Source organism: Lynx rufus, unplaced genomic scaffold (assembly GCF_022079265.1).
Source record: "Lynx rufus isolate CCGP_SWC_20201006 ecotype Redwood Valley unplaced genomic scaffold, mLynRuf1.p SCAF_5, whole genome shotgun sequence".
Taxonomy (NCBI): Eukaryota; Metazoa; Chordata; class Mammalia; order Carnivora; family Felidae; genus Lynx; species Lynx rufus.
In genome coordinates, this window is record NW_025814867.1 from 89,699,452 (window position 1) to 89,714,169 (window position 14,718).

The following is a 14,718-nucleotide window of genomic DNA, read 5'->3' on the forward strand; positions in this document are numbered from 1 at the left end:
TGAACCCCTGCTTTGTGCCAGACATCATTCTGGGGAGGCTGCCGTGGGCAGGATTGATAAGCTCTGCCTTCATGGTGTGTACATTCTGATGGGGAGACACCCAACAACCAGCACCTGGTTTAATCCAATACTGACATAGAAGGGTACAAGGGGTCCTTTTGGATGGCGGGTAGTGAAGGAAGACTCTAGGCAGAGGTAACTTTTGAACAGAGACTTCAGTGAGCTGGAGAGAGTGCTGCGAAAGCAGGCAGTACAGTAAGTGCAAAGGCCCTAAAATTCAGAACAAGATCAGCCTGTTCAAGGAACAGTGAGATAAACCATGTGGCTGGAGCATGGTGAGCGGGTGGCCAGCGGTAGAGAGTGAGTTCAGGAAGAGACGCAGGGGCGCATCAAGCAGGGCCTCTATGGGTAAGGAGCTCGCAATTTTATTCTTACTGTGGAATTTTACTCTAATTGCTGTTTCGTTGTCTTCTCTGCCAGACTGTTGGCTCTCTGCAGGCAGGGGCCATGTCTTACTCATTACTGCGTGTAGAATGGGGCCTGCTCTGTGAGCATGTGTTCAGTGAATGGATAAAGGCACACGGAGGTCAGTGATCTCCCCAGGGTACCCCTCTGCCTCCCCACTTGCCTGGGTGCTCAGTACTCATTGGCATGTGCAAGAAATCCACAAACTAGCTCTCAAGAGACCCTCAACAAATATTCCTCCTTTCCTGCACCCTCCCTAGAAATAAAATCCCCAGTAGTTAACCAGACAATGAAAGCCCTCCCTCACCACCCCGACCCAGGATGGAGACTAAAGGGTGATTAATCTAAATTCCTGCAAAGCCCAGGAAGATCTGAGGGAGAGTAAATATTTCAGTGTATTTGGACTGAGTCACTGGGGTTAGGGAGACACTTCCTCAGGCTAGAATATTTTAGTTTCTCTCCCCCTGAAGTATCTTTGTCAAGGCTAAAATTCTTAAGTGACAAGATTTGCTAACTTGCTAACTGTGCCCATTTTGACAGTGTCTCAGCCTAATGGTTGTTTATTTAACTGAAAGTTTACTGGGCCTCTTTTCTTTTCTTTTTTTAATGTTTTTATTTATATTTGAGAGAGCGAATGAGCACACAAACAGAGAAAGGGCAAAGAGAGAGGGGGACAGAGGATCCAAAGTGGGCTCTCTGCTGACAGCAGAGAGCCCAATATGGGGCTCAAACTCCTGAAGCTTGAGATCATGACCTGAGCCGAGGTTGAACACAGCCGACTGAGCCACCCAGGTGCCCCCACTTGCTGGGCCTCTTAAAGGCATCTCAGGACATGAACTGTTGGTAAATTAAAGACAAACAAACACACTGATTTCTAGAGTAAAAAAAAAAAAAAAAAAGAAAAGAAAAGAAGCATATTTATTAGAGTATTTGTTTTTGGTGAAGATACCCTAATGAAAACACTAGTGCCAGGGAGGTCAGCCATCGCTGGACAGTGAGAGCATCAGTAGAAGCCCAGATTGCTTTCAGGTGAATGGCAGGCACTCTGTGGGGCAGCTCGGAGCCCAGACAGCCCCCTGCTACCACCTCTCTCCCGTTCTATGCTCAGGTACCCTGGATGGTAGTGTCGGGTTCGGACCCTACCCTCTGTAAGCTTACAAGCACTGAAAACATTTGTAATACTTACGTTAGCTCAAGAGAAACTTACTGAAGAAGAATAAACATGAGTTTTGATTTTTTTTTTGTCCTTTAAGAACCTTGGTCCACCCGCAACATCTGTCCAAAAGTCTTTTAAATGTTTTTTTTTTAATTTATTTATTTATTCTTGAGAGAGAGAGAGAGAGAGCGTGGGGAAGAGAGGCAGAGCATCCCAAACAGCAGCCCAAGCTCAGCGAGGAGCCCCAGGCGGGGCTCAATCCCACGACCCTGGGATCATGGCCTGAGCCAAAAGCAAGAGTCGGACGCTCGATCGACTGAGCCACCCGGGTGCCCCGCAGTATTCTAGTTCTATATAGGCTGACTGTAACAGAAATGGGGTTGTGCAACATGTTGGTTCTTCATGTCACAGAAAGACCTCTGAGTACACATGTATACATATGTGTCCATATCATTGAACTGTGGCCTTATTTTACTAATTGGACAATTAAAGATGTAGAACTGTCTACTTCTCCAACCCACTGTTGGTCATATCTGTCATTTATTTGCTTGGAGTCCTTGGTCAAAATGCCATCCAGAATTACAGCTTTGTGTCCCTAACAGCAAAATGTGATCTGTGCTATGACAGTGTGGTGGAGAATGTGGTTCCCAGGCCCTCGTTTGGAGGGAGGAGTGGGTGGTTTGGATGCTGTACCTTTACGTTTAGAGTTTGATTATAACCTCTGAGTCAGTAAGAAGGCTGTGGTTGCAATGATTCCTGCTTCCCATCCAGCAGCCCCGTCATTACTGGTCAGAGATCTTTTGGGGAGTGTCATATGTCATTGTTTCCTTTCATTCTTTTCCTTGCACACTTCTATTCCCACTTGTTTCTTAGGTTCTAGAGAAGTCAGTTGGGGGAAGAAAAGCCAACCGAGCAAGGCTCTGCAGGGAAGAATCTCTTTTTACGACACAGAAGTTTTGTTGAATCACCAAGTAGGTTTATTTGCTGAGGAGACAGACTTTTGTTGGAAGAGAATTCACATACCTTCCCGGGGATTCACACCTTGCATATAGGAAGGGGCTAGGTGAAGGTAAGCTTACTTTGATGAGTACTTTGATGAGTACTTACTTTGATGAGTAGAGTCAACAGTGATAGCATTTAGGGAAAGGAGGAGGCTAGTCTGTGATCCCTGGACCATGCTGGACTTTGAGCACCAAATAAAGAAAGAAGGGAAGACTGCTTCCAGAACTCCCCGTCAGTTGGTGATTTACTGAATTTCCATAGTATAACAGGGTTTGGAGTGAATCCGAGTTGCTGCTGGAATGGTATTGTGCCTTGTAGTGACTAAGCAGAACAGCTTGCCAGTCCTTTTCCCTCCAGCTGTGCAGTTGCAAGAGGTCTGTGTGTCTGTGCATGGAGGCATTAGGAGATGGGGTGTTAGGAAGTAGGGGAGGGCTATTCCACGTCCATTTTCATTGGGTGACCACCTGTGAATCCAGGGATGCGGGCAAGCTGCTGATGGACAAGCCCTGAGGCTCTGAGAGTGGGACTCAGTAAATGGCCACGACAGCAATAGGCGATGCTCCCTCCATAGGGGAGAGTCCTGGGGGCTCCTTAGATGGTAGGGTGTTTCCCACCAACACTGTCTGTGTTTTATATGTCTGTGTCATCTGTTTAAACACTTTACCACAGTTTTTTGTTGTAATCGGAGATAAGTTTTGAATGAGCTGGCAGCCTGCTGGGGACCATTTTCAAGACAAACGACTCAAAGTGTAAACATGTGTATTTAATGCAAGTTTGGATCCATAAACATGGGCCTTTGAAGAGCATCAGGTGGGCTAATAAAAGGTGGAGAAAACGCTTTTTTTTCCTCTTAAAGTTTATTTACTTATTTTGAGAGAGAGGGCAGGTGAGTATTGGGGGGTGGGGCAGAGAGAAAGAGAGAGAGAGACTGAGAATCTCAAGCAGGCTCCACACTCAGCGCAGAGCCTGATTTGGGGCTTGATCTCATGAACCATGAGACTACGACCCGAGCCGAAATCCAGAGTCAGACACTTAACCAACTGAGCCACGCCAAAAAATGCTTTGAGCCACCCCAGAAAATGCTTCTCTAGAGAATTCTGAATTGTTTTTCCTGTTAAACGCATGGAAAGGAAAGGAAGGGCCCAAAGGGAAGAATAGGGGGATCATTGTAGTACAGAGGGAGGGCTGAGATCACAGCCAGCCACTGGGACTGAGGCTGCAGAGGTTTCTTAATTTCAAGCCCAAGAAAAGCTAACAGCCTTGCTCATGTCTCCAGGTTTGAGGAATGAGTTATACAGGCTATTGTATAAGAATTAGTGAGAACAGTAACAAAGTACATCTGCTATGTGGGTATTTATCTCTTCCTCTGAATAGGAGCTCCTCAAAATATAATATTGTATTAATACCAGTTCGCGCGAGTGTTTCAAACTATCAATTAATGTTTTTAACGAGGACCTTTTTTTTAAGTTTATTTATTTATTTTGAGCAGAGAGTGTATGCATGCAAGCAGGGGAGGGGCAGAGAGCAGGAGAGAATCCCAAGCAGGCTCCATACTGTCAGCGCAGAGCCCAGCACCGGGCTTGACCTCATAAACTGTAAGATCATGACCTGAGTCGAAAACAAGAGTCTAACGCTTAACCAACTAAGCCACACAAGAGCCCCGAGGAACATTTTTTTAATAGACAAAGTCTAATCGGTTAGAAAAGCTGGCTCATCTTACTTAATTCCAGTAACAAGTCCACTTTCCACCTTTGAGTTAACTCCGTGTGACAGGTGGAGGAAGCCCTTGCTGGGAGGAGAGGCATTTGCCCACCAAACCTGGCTAGTTAGCTGCAGAACCAGGCCTGCGGCTGCTCAGCCCCCATGCCACCCCCTCTGGTTCTTGGGGACCTCGACAAGTTCTCTGCTGGATACTTCTTCACTGGAGAAAGAAGTTCATGTTCAAGTTCATGACAAGATTCTGCAAAAACAGTTTCTGATGAGTCAAAACAGAGCATGGCCAAGGAGGAAAAACCCGGAGGGTCAGTACGGCCCTTCCTTTTCCCTCCATCCATCTTTGCTCTGTCCTCTCTCCTGCTCCTCCCCCTTCCCCACTACCAGCTTTAATCGATACGGCATCATTTTGGCTTATCAACAAACTGCTTCTAAGTATTCCTGGTCTCAGTCCTTGTCTTTCCATGGAAGACAGGTTTGATTCATTCCCTTTCTCTCCAAATGGAACGGGGCACCCAGTAGCTAGCTACTCAGTTAAATGACAGAGTGAGTCCATGAGTGACTAGAGAGTCATCAGCCAAGTGACCAGGTACCAGAGCCATGGATGAGTTCATGTTCAATCTTTAATCCTGTGCCAGTAAATCAAGGGGGCTCGGCCCTTCCTGGAGCCCAGAGAGAAGACCTTCTCTGGGCTTGGTCTCAGCAGAGCAACAGGAAGCACAGATACGGGGGAAACCTGAGTGTATTTAGTCCAGCCCCATTTGAGCTGGGTAGCGCATCTGTCACTGGGTCCCCCGGACCTCTCCCTTGCCATCTGTGTGCCACAGCCAGTGTCTGCCCTCCCCAGATGAAGAAGGCTCAGGTTCCCTGGGCCACTGGGGGCCTTTCGTCTCAGACCCTGGCCCCCGTCCCCCTGCTTCAAAGCAGGACTGTGCCAGATGATAGCTAAAGCACGACCCCAGAGGCCCACCTCTCTCAGGTAACTGGTGAGTCTGGGCATGGACACAAACAACAGCAGAGAGCTCCCAGTGGAATCTAGGTGGCTGGCCTTTGTTCTCAGGGCAGCAGGGCAGCATCCAGACCAGATCCCTGGTGGCCATGTCAGCCCCGGTGTCTTATGACAGGCCACCTCCCTTCTCTGAGCTGACATAAAATGAGGACACCACCTGCCCTCCCTCTGAGGATGTTGAGGGTGACACCGAACCAGCTGTGATCATCTTTCTGAACCCTCAAGTGCTGGACTCTGCAAAGCATTGTTGTGACGATGTCACAACAGAGAGACGGCTGTTAATGCCCTTCCAGACGTCTGTCTGGTTAAATGGGAGTGCCCTAGTTTGGAGGATGGTTCTCATTTTAGTTATGGTCAGATTGAGTGTACCCAACCAAAAAGATGGGTTAGGAAAGGCAAAAATTAAAAAAAATTATTTATTTTTATGCTTATTATAAATATACTTATTATACATTTTGCATGTTGCTTCTTTTAATCATCTAAAAACCCAGCAGTGCTTATCATGCATTATACACTTATCAACACTGTATCGTCATCAAGAAGTGATGATAACTGGGGTGCCTGGGTGGCTCAGTCGATTAAGCATCCGACTTCAGCTCAGGTCATGATCTCACGGTTTGTGGGTCTGAGCCCTGTATTGGGCTCTGTGCTAACAGCTCGGAGCCTGGAGCTTGCTTCGGATTCTGTGTGTCCCTCTCTCTCTGCCCCTCCCCTGCTCACACTCTCTCTCTCTCTGACCCTCAAAAATAAATAAGTGTTAAAAAAAAATAAAAGAAAAAACTGATTATAACTGTGGGTCGGGGGCTTGCTTCAGATCCCACAGCTGGAGCTAGGAGTTCAGAGCACCAGTTTCCCTCTGTCTTCTTATTTTATCTAAATCTGTGCAAGAGTGAGCATAAACTGATGCACAGTGCACAGGCCACAGTGAGACAGAACAATTTGGCTTTGGAATTAAATGAAATACACACGCCTGGCTGTTTTTACCTGGCTGGCCCTTGCTTTGCTTTAGCTTTCCTCCGCTGGCCAGGGTCTAGGTCGTAGGTCAGCAGGCTAAGACGTCAGTCCTTGTGGAGGGTTCACCACTGGAGAAGCCTGGCTCCCTTGGAAGAGATGGCCTCCAGGGCATCTGGTCTTACCACCAGAAGGCCTGGGTATGAGCTCTAGGTCGGCCTGTAACTGGCCCTGTGACCTTGAGCATGCCCTGGCCTCTCTATCAGTGAAGTGGGGTGGCGGTATTGGGACTGGGGCTTCAGGGTTCCAGTGAGGGCTGCTTTTCTTGGGCTGCATACAGAAAACTACTTGCCCCAGAACTGAGATCCTCACTGGCTCCTTAGTCCCAGTGCGGAGTGTGTGTGTAGGGAGGCTTGGTTGGTTTCTCACCCTGAGAAGAACTTGGGGCGATTGAATGCTAGGGATGACTCAGCCATTCACTAGCCTAGATTCAGTCACACTGGTCCCATGTGAGCCCAGACTGCAGGTCTGAGGCCAGGTTCATTCTGCACACTTACTTCCAATCACTTCTGTCTGCCCTCCGTCCAGGCTCAGGGCCTGGGGAAGACAGAGCAGGTCTTCCTGGGACCATGGCGGCATGGGACTCAGTGTCTCCTAGGCCAGGCACCCACAAAACACTCATCCACTCATGTCTCTCCTGGAGGGGGTGCAGCCAGGTTGTTCTCTAATTATTTTACCTCTATCCCAGGAGAGTTTTAAGCAATACATTTGTATTCCTAACAGTATTTGCCTCAGGTCATGTAAAAATGAGTCTGTGATCCTTGGGTGAGGGCCCCATCTGTGTTCCTTTGCAGCTGATAATCCACAAGTAGTGGAGCCCAGGTGAGTAAGTGTGAGTCAACACCCGTGTCAGCCTCACACAGAAGGTCTCATTGGTGTTGAATAGTCATACAAAGTATGTTCACATGTTATCTCTTTAAAACTCCCTAAGTCCCAGGATTATACTGTCATTACCTTAAATACAGGGGAGGATGTTGAGCTTCAGAGAGAGGCCCCGGCTTCAGACCCTACATTTCCCATGGCTTTCAGAGCACCAGTAAGCTGCTGCGTGGAAGGCAGTGGCCAGGCTACCCTCACAGGAGAGGGAGGCACAGATCTACTTTTAGTCCCCACTGGCTGAGACCCATAAGGTGTGGGCCAGGAAACTTGGCAGGAGGAAGACAAGAGAGAGGGTGGGGGCCAAGGAAGAGCCACCACTGGCTCAAAGGAGTTTTTGATGTTCCCGCGGCCCATGGGAATGCCCATCTACATGGACCTCTGAAGCTGGGGGCTGGCTGAGGCAGCAGAGAAGCAGGAATGGGGGGAATCTGGACAGGCAAAAACATTTTGTCCTCAAGCCTCAGTCTGTGCAGGACAGGAAATTCCTCAACTCTCCCGAGGCAGGCTGCTTTCCTGGCCACTGTAGCCCAGCCAGCGAGACGAGATCTCTACACTTTGAATACTGGACCTCCCTGAGCCCAGTCCCAGGGCCTCATGTCAAAGGCAAGCCTACCTTGTCTGCCCCTCTGTCAAAGGCAGCGATGTTGGGGGCTGGGTTGAAGGAAGCAGTGGGGACCTGAGAGCACATCCTCTGGTCACAGAACATCGGGTTGCCCTGCCTCAACTGCCCCTGTGCTCTGGCTTCATAACCTTCACAATGCACCTGCCACAATGCACTGGGGAAGTTTTCCTCCAACATCCTGAGCCTTCTCACCCTCTCCCCTCCTCATTCCCAGAGGCTGTGCCAGGAGAGCTCTGCAGTGGGCTGTATTCTGTTTTCAGTGCCAAAAGAGAAAAATTCAGTGGCAAATTTGGAGTTCGGCTTTTCTCAGGCATATAAGGCACCTTGGAGATGTATCCCCGTGGCTATGGGCTTCCTGAAAATCTGATATAGGTGGCCCTTGCTAATAAGAACCCAAAATACCTCAGTCCCTTTCCCCCAAAACTTAGAGTTTAAGATAGAGATATCATAGCCCCTTCCCTCCTTCTCCCTGCCCCCACCAAAAGACAAAAACAAAAAAGCTACAGAATTATTGAAGCCACCTGGTTCGCAAGGCAAAGGGCAAGATCAGAGACTGAGCAGCCATGAGCTTGTCCCTTACCAGAACTATTCTGTGTGGGAAGCTGACACCAGCAGCTCAGCCACTTTGCTGCCCCTTCCTCTCCTGCTCACATGAGGCAGGTCAAAGCCCAGCCTGGGGAGTATTCCAAGAATAACAGAAAGCCTGTTTATTAACCCTTTTCCCCGGAGAACTGAACAGGAGTGAGTGGGCCAGCCCTGAACCCAGAGAGTTGTTCTAGTTTTTATCTTTGGCTAGCTGGTGTACTTCCTCCCTCCCTCAGAGACTTTCTTCCCCAGTTTTTACTAATATTGATGTACAATGAATTGCATGTATTCGTGGTGTTTAATTTGAAACCTTCACCCATGAAACCTTCACCACAATCTTAAGAAATGAACATCTCCATCAACCCCAAATGCTTCCTTGTGCCCCTTTACCATCTATCCCCATAAGCCCCAGGCAATCACTGACCTGCTTGCTGTCACTATATTTTGCATTTGCTAGACTTTTATATAAATGGAATCATCCAGTATGTGCTCTTTCTTTGGCTTCCTTTATTCAATGTCATTTTTATGAGATTTGTCTCTGTTGTAGTGTCTATTGTTAGTCTGTTTCTTTTTTATTTTTTTAATGTTTATTTTGAGAGAGAGACAGACAGACAGAGTGTGAGTGGGGGAGGGGCAGAGAGAGAGGGAGACACAGAATCTGAAGCAGGTTCCAGGCTCTGAGCTATCAGCACAAAGCCTGAGGCAGGGCTCGAACCCACGAACCATGAGGCCATGACCTGAGCCGAAGTTGGATGCTTAACTGACCGAGCCACCTAGGCGCCCCTAGTCTGTTTCTTTTTATTGCTGAGTAGTATTCCACTGCATAAATATAGCACACTTTTTTTATTCATTCACTTGTTGATGGACATTTGGGTTGTTTCTAGTTAGGGTCATTAGGAATAACCCTGCAATGAATATTTGTATACAAATCTTTGTCTGGATATGTGCTTTCATTTCTCCTGTGTAAATACCTGGGGGTAGAATGACCGGATGGTGTGGTAAATGCATGTTTCGCTTTTTAAGAAACTGCCAAGCTGCTTTCAGAAGGGTCTGTACCACTCGTGGTACAGCAGTGTGTGGGATGTCCCGGAGCTCCACACCCTCGCCAACACCAGTGCTTGAGATGGTCGGTCTTTTTCATTTGGGTCACTCTCATGGGCGGAGCATCTTTGGCTTTCTTGAGGTGTTTAAAATCTCCTGGGATGGCAGTAGAGTGTCACACAGCCGTAGAAAACGACAGGGAAGCTCTTTACTTCTGCTTTATGAGAGGCATCAAGGTGTATTGTTAAATGAAAAGATGTCCATAGTGTGTATAGTGTGCTATCGTTTCCTTAAGAGAAGAAAGTGGAAGAGTGTACTTATTTGCTCCTTTGTGTTATATACATAGACTGTCTCTGGCAAGATGAACAAGAAAGTGAAAATTGGCTGCCTCTGGGCAGAGGTGCCTGACAGCCAGAGGTCAGGGATAGAAGGGAGACCTCACATACTCTGGACTTTTTAAATTTTGTGCATGTAAGTGTATTACTTATTCAAAAAAGTGAGTGAAATTTAAGAAAAAAAAAAAACCCTCAAATGCCAGTTATTGAAGTTCTCAGGAACCAAAGCCCACATGGGGCGTGGCCCTGTGGAGGCCCCGCCTTCCCCTTGCTCTCAGGCAAGAGCTCTGGCATGCCAGGTAGAGAAACAGGCTCTCATTGTTCCTACTGATCTCCAGCAACTCCCCATACTCCTTATCTGTTAGCAGTCTGCCTTAAGCTGGAGCCTGAGCCTCAACACAGTCATTTGCCCAGCAGCCATTTAGTCTGTGTTTGTTGAGTGAATAAATGACTGTTCACCCCACATTCTATTGTCTGCCACACAGAAAAGAAGAGCGACAGGAAGAGTGGGTATCTTCTGCCCGCAGCTCCCAGCAAGCCCATCGCACCCCTCTTCCTGCAGGGCCTCTCTGACCTCAAAGTCATGGATGGAAGCCAGGTCACCATGACAGTCCAGGTATCAGGTCTGTGTCTGCATCTCTCTCCTTGGGGTGTATGTGAGAACAGGTGGGGTTGCAGCATGGACATTGCTCCCCATCGTCCCACCGAGATCTTTGACCCACCAGAAAGTCAGCATGGCACAGTCAGTCAGTGGACCCAGAGAAGTGGAGCCTGTTCTGCTTCCTCTGGGCAGGATTTTCTGGATTCAAGGTTAATTCAGGGTGGCCCAGGGGAAGAAAATGACCACAGCCAGCAGGGTGGGGATTCGAGGGAAGACATAATGGGGCCAATGTAGCTGGAAGATTTTGAACACTGATTTTGAACACAGCTGATGTGAGAACTTCCCAGTTCTGGGAGATGGTCTTTGTTGCTGTATTTAAGTTTAAAGTGAGAAGATAGAGCAGAGGTCCTTCTAAAACCAGGGTAGGGTGACAAGAGCATGTGACCGGCAGCCCATTGTGAGCTGTCACAGTCCTTGCTAGAGGCCAGCAGGAGAAGCCTGGGGACTCTGCTGGCACAGGCTTTCTAAACAGACTTGTGCCCAAGTGCATCCGGAGTTTCCTGTTCATTGCTGACCACTGGTCAGTCCCTCTGACAGCCTAGAGGTCGTCCTCCTGGGGTGTGGTTGCTCCTGAGCTGCAGAAGTAATAAAGATGAGCTGTGTAAGAGCCAATGGGCTCCCCCTTTCAGGGATCCCCAATGAACCCCCTCCTGCTCCTGCAGGCCTGAGGCAGTCCCATGACAGTCCCAGGCCAAGGGCGGGCTGCCTCCCCTGTGCATACTCCTCGAGCTGACAGAAATCAGAGGTGTTCTGCACCTGGCCTCCATACCCGTGCTGGCTAACCCATCAGAGACAGATGGCGCGGTCTCCTCTGTCCTTGAGACAGACTGACACCACACAGCCTCCCTCGGCAGCCATTCCTGGGGGCCGTGCTCCTCGGGAAGCAGAGCATAATGCTACGGCAGGGGAAACCCCCACAGGGGGCCCTTGTTTTATGACCCACCAAATTGCTAGAACCTACCCAGGAAAGTAGGCTGGTAAAACTGAAAATGCTCTGCACCCTGAGCTGTGCTTGGAAACCCGTACGAGCTGGTGCCCGTTTCTACCCTCAGACGACATTTGTGTGGTAGCAAAATGGAATGCTAACTGACTTTTCCTTGTGGTGAAAATGGACAGAGGAGCTACTGCGAAGTCACCATCGTATTGTGTGTGCACTGGGGGTGGAGGCGGGGACAGGATATGCATTCGCTGCACACCCAGTGAGCCAGTTACTACTCAGTATTACCAAGCAATTTGAATTCTGATTTTTTTCACTTCTGATCCTTTCTAGTTTCTGCAAATCTGTTGTTAAATAATTATAATGAACATGCATTGAGCACTTTCCTTGTGCCAGATGCTATTCTCATCTGCTATTCTAGTGGGCTGCTCTGTGAGACCATATTAATTTATTCAGTCCTCCCAACAAACCTTTAAGGAAGACATGGTTAGGACGTTTTGTAGATGGGAGACTGAGGCATAGAGAGGTTAGCATTTAGTACAGTGTCACAGGATTAAGTGCAAAGCTGACACATGGCCCAGGGAAGCGCCTTCCTGACAAGTCCACCTGCCCTATCTGCCTATGCAGGGAATCCGCCCCCTGAGGTCATCTGGTTTCACAATGGGAATGAGATCCAGGAGTCCGAAGACTTCCACTTTGAACAAAGAGGGACTCGGCACAGCCTTTGTATCCAGGAAGTGTTCCCGGAGGACACGGGCACTTACACCTGTGAAGCCTGGAACAGCGCTGGAGAGGTCCGCACCCAGGCAGTGCTCATGGTGCAAGGTGTGGCTGCTGGGCTGACCAGGGTGGAGGCAGGCAGGGGTGGGAAATAGGTGGGAAATAGGGAATAGACCATTGTGGTCTCTCCATAGGCAATTTGGAGGTGAGGAAACCACGTGAGCTTACTTTGTTTCCCCTGCAGTCCCTGTGCCCCTTTGGTCCCATTCCAGCCCCAGAGGCCAGCTTCCCACCTTTGTCTTGGGGTCTGGCTGAGGGGAGCCACTGTTCCCTGCCTTCTGAAGTCCCTTCCCTCTCTGAGTTACTGGTGACAAGCTGCATCGAGTGCCAGGAGAAAAATCTTGTGATACATTTAACAGCTGGATAGTGATAGCTTTTCCCCCCTTTACTGAAGTATAGTTAACACACAATGCTACATTAGTGTAGTGATAGCTTTTGAGGTGACTTATGGCCTATTAGAGTCCTTGCCTTTAGAGAACCTTTATTTAAGAAGAGAGACAAGGTAAGGACACATAAAGCAAGAACAACTGTTAATTACACACATCTCATTGTAGATCATTAGCACCTAGCCCAGTGCACCTGTACCTTCTGGGCTACCTCCCCTTGCTTTGGATATACAAACTCATGTCAATATGATCCTCAGAGAACATAACCATGACAGATTTACCACGAGAAGGATGTGCTGTAACTGTACATCCAGTGAAAGTGATTTCTGGACATGCTGTTATTGGGGTAACGTGCAATTTTCGACCTTCACCACCACGGAAAGCTGAGTAGATGCTGTCTGCTGAAAGGCCTTCCTCTCTAATCCAAACCTTTGCCAACTTCCAGAGCCTCAGGATGGCACCCAGCCCTGGTTCATCAGCAAGCCCCGCTCAGTGACAGCCTCCCTGGGCCAAAGTGTCCTCATCTCCTGTGCCATAGCTGGAGACCCCTTCCCTACCGTGCACTGGCTCCGAGATGGCAAGGCCCTCTCCAAAGACACTGGCCACTTCGAGGTGCTGCAGAATGAGGACGTGTTCACTCTGGTTCTAAAGAATGTGCAGGCCTGGCATGCCGGCCAGTACGAGATCCTGCTCAAGTGAGTCTGCGTGTCCTGCCGACCTCCTTTAGCCCACTAACCCCCAGATCCCTACCTCCTGTCAAAGTCTCCACCCGGGACTGGGAATCCAGCAGAAACCTGAAATAATGTGGAGCTGGGCTTCCAAGTAAAGAGAGGCCTTGGTGCTGCCAACAAGCTTTCCTTTTTCCACTAAATGCAAAGGTGCTCATTGAGAACCTTCCCCACTGAGCTCAGTTGCCCAGAGTCCTCTGTCTTATTACATCCCAGCTTTTGTTCTCTCATTATGTGGTGTGCGGAGAATATGAAGGAGGAAAGAACTGATTAAAATCGGAAAGGCAGCAGGATAGAGGGAATGTATTAGTTGTCTATTGCTGTGTAACAAATTACCCCAAAATTGAGCAGCTTAAAACAAGTTATTGTCTCACACTTTCTATGGGTTGGGAACTGGAAGCTGCTTTGTGGGATGATTTCTACATCATGTGCCTTGCACATCCCACATCATTTTGCAGTGAACATGTTGGCAGGGACTGTAGTGTCTGAAGGCTTGACTGAGGCTGGAGGATCCACTTCTAAAATGGCTCACTCACAGGACTAGGGGCCCTGAGGCTTCTGCTCCTTGCCATGTGGACCTCTCCCTGGGACTGCTTGAGTGTCTTCGTGACATGGAAGTTGGCTTCCACAGACCTAGTGATCCATGGGAGGGAACAAGCTGGAACCTGCAGTGTCTTTTGTGATCTACCCTTGGAGGTCACACACCGTTACCTCCGCCACATTCTGTTTGTTAGAAGTCACTAAGTGCAGCCCAAGAGGGTTCCATCTCTTGGAGAGAGGAATGTCAAAGAACCTGTAGACATTTAAAACCACTACAGGCAGGTTAACCATGCCCATTCCTTTTTTCCTCCTGTTTAAGGTCTTTCTAGGTTACAGGGGAAGGTAAAGCTCCATGAAGACACACTGCTTTGCTCCCAGTGCCTAGAACAGTGCTGCCCAGAGCCAGCAGTTAGTGTCTGTTAAATGAAAGTGATCCAGAAATGTTCTTTTACCTTGAAAGTGCTGTAACTCTTAAAATTCCATGCCAGCTGTGGGCTAATGGAGACCGAATGCCAGCCCCTAGGGTTGATGTGAGCAGAAGAAGAGTACTCGTCTGCACCTCAACCCTGAAAACAGAAGGTTATGCCACATGCCAAAGATGTTTGGTCCTGCCTTAGCTCGGGTGCCTGGCCACTTTGTAAGGAGCTTGCTCTCCTAAGTACTGAGTATACCATGTCCAAGGCTCTGAGCTACAGAGAGACTCTGTAGCTACATGTCAAAGCTACTGGCATGACAGAGCATTATTCCTATAATAATAACAAAACCCAGTTTGTGCCTCACTTCTTGGGTCCTTGCTGGGCATGCGCTTTATGCTTGTATCAGTTAGCTTTTGCTGCATAATAAACTAGTCCAATATTGAGTGGCTTTA

General features: G+C 48.5%; 1 protein-coding gene across 1 annotated transcript in view; it reads left to right on the forward strand.

Moving 5' to 3' along the window:
* Positions 1-14,718, forward strand: part of MYLK (myosin light chain kinase) — a 211,298-nt gene that overhangs the window by 105,702 nt on the left and 90,878 nt on the right. The window contains exons 12-14 of the mRNA XM_047099178.1: positions 10,304-10,441; positions 12,044-12,241; positions 13,028-13,277. Coding sequence (XP_046955134.1) covers positions 10,304-10,441; positions 12,044-12,241; positions 13,028-13,277 — 586 coding nt within the window. The remainder of the gene's footprint in view (positions 1-10,303; positions 10,442-12,043; positions 12,242-13,027; positions 13,278-14,718) is intronic.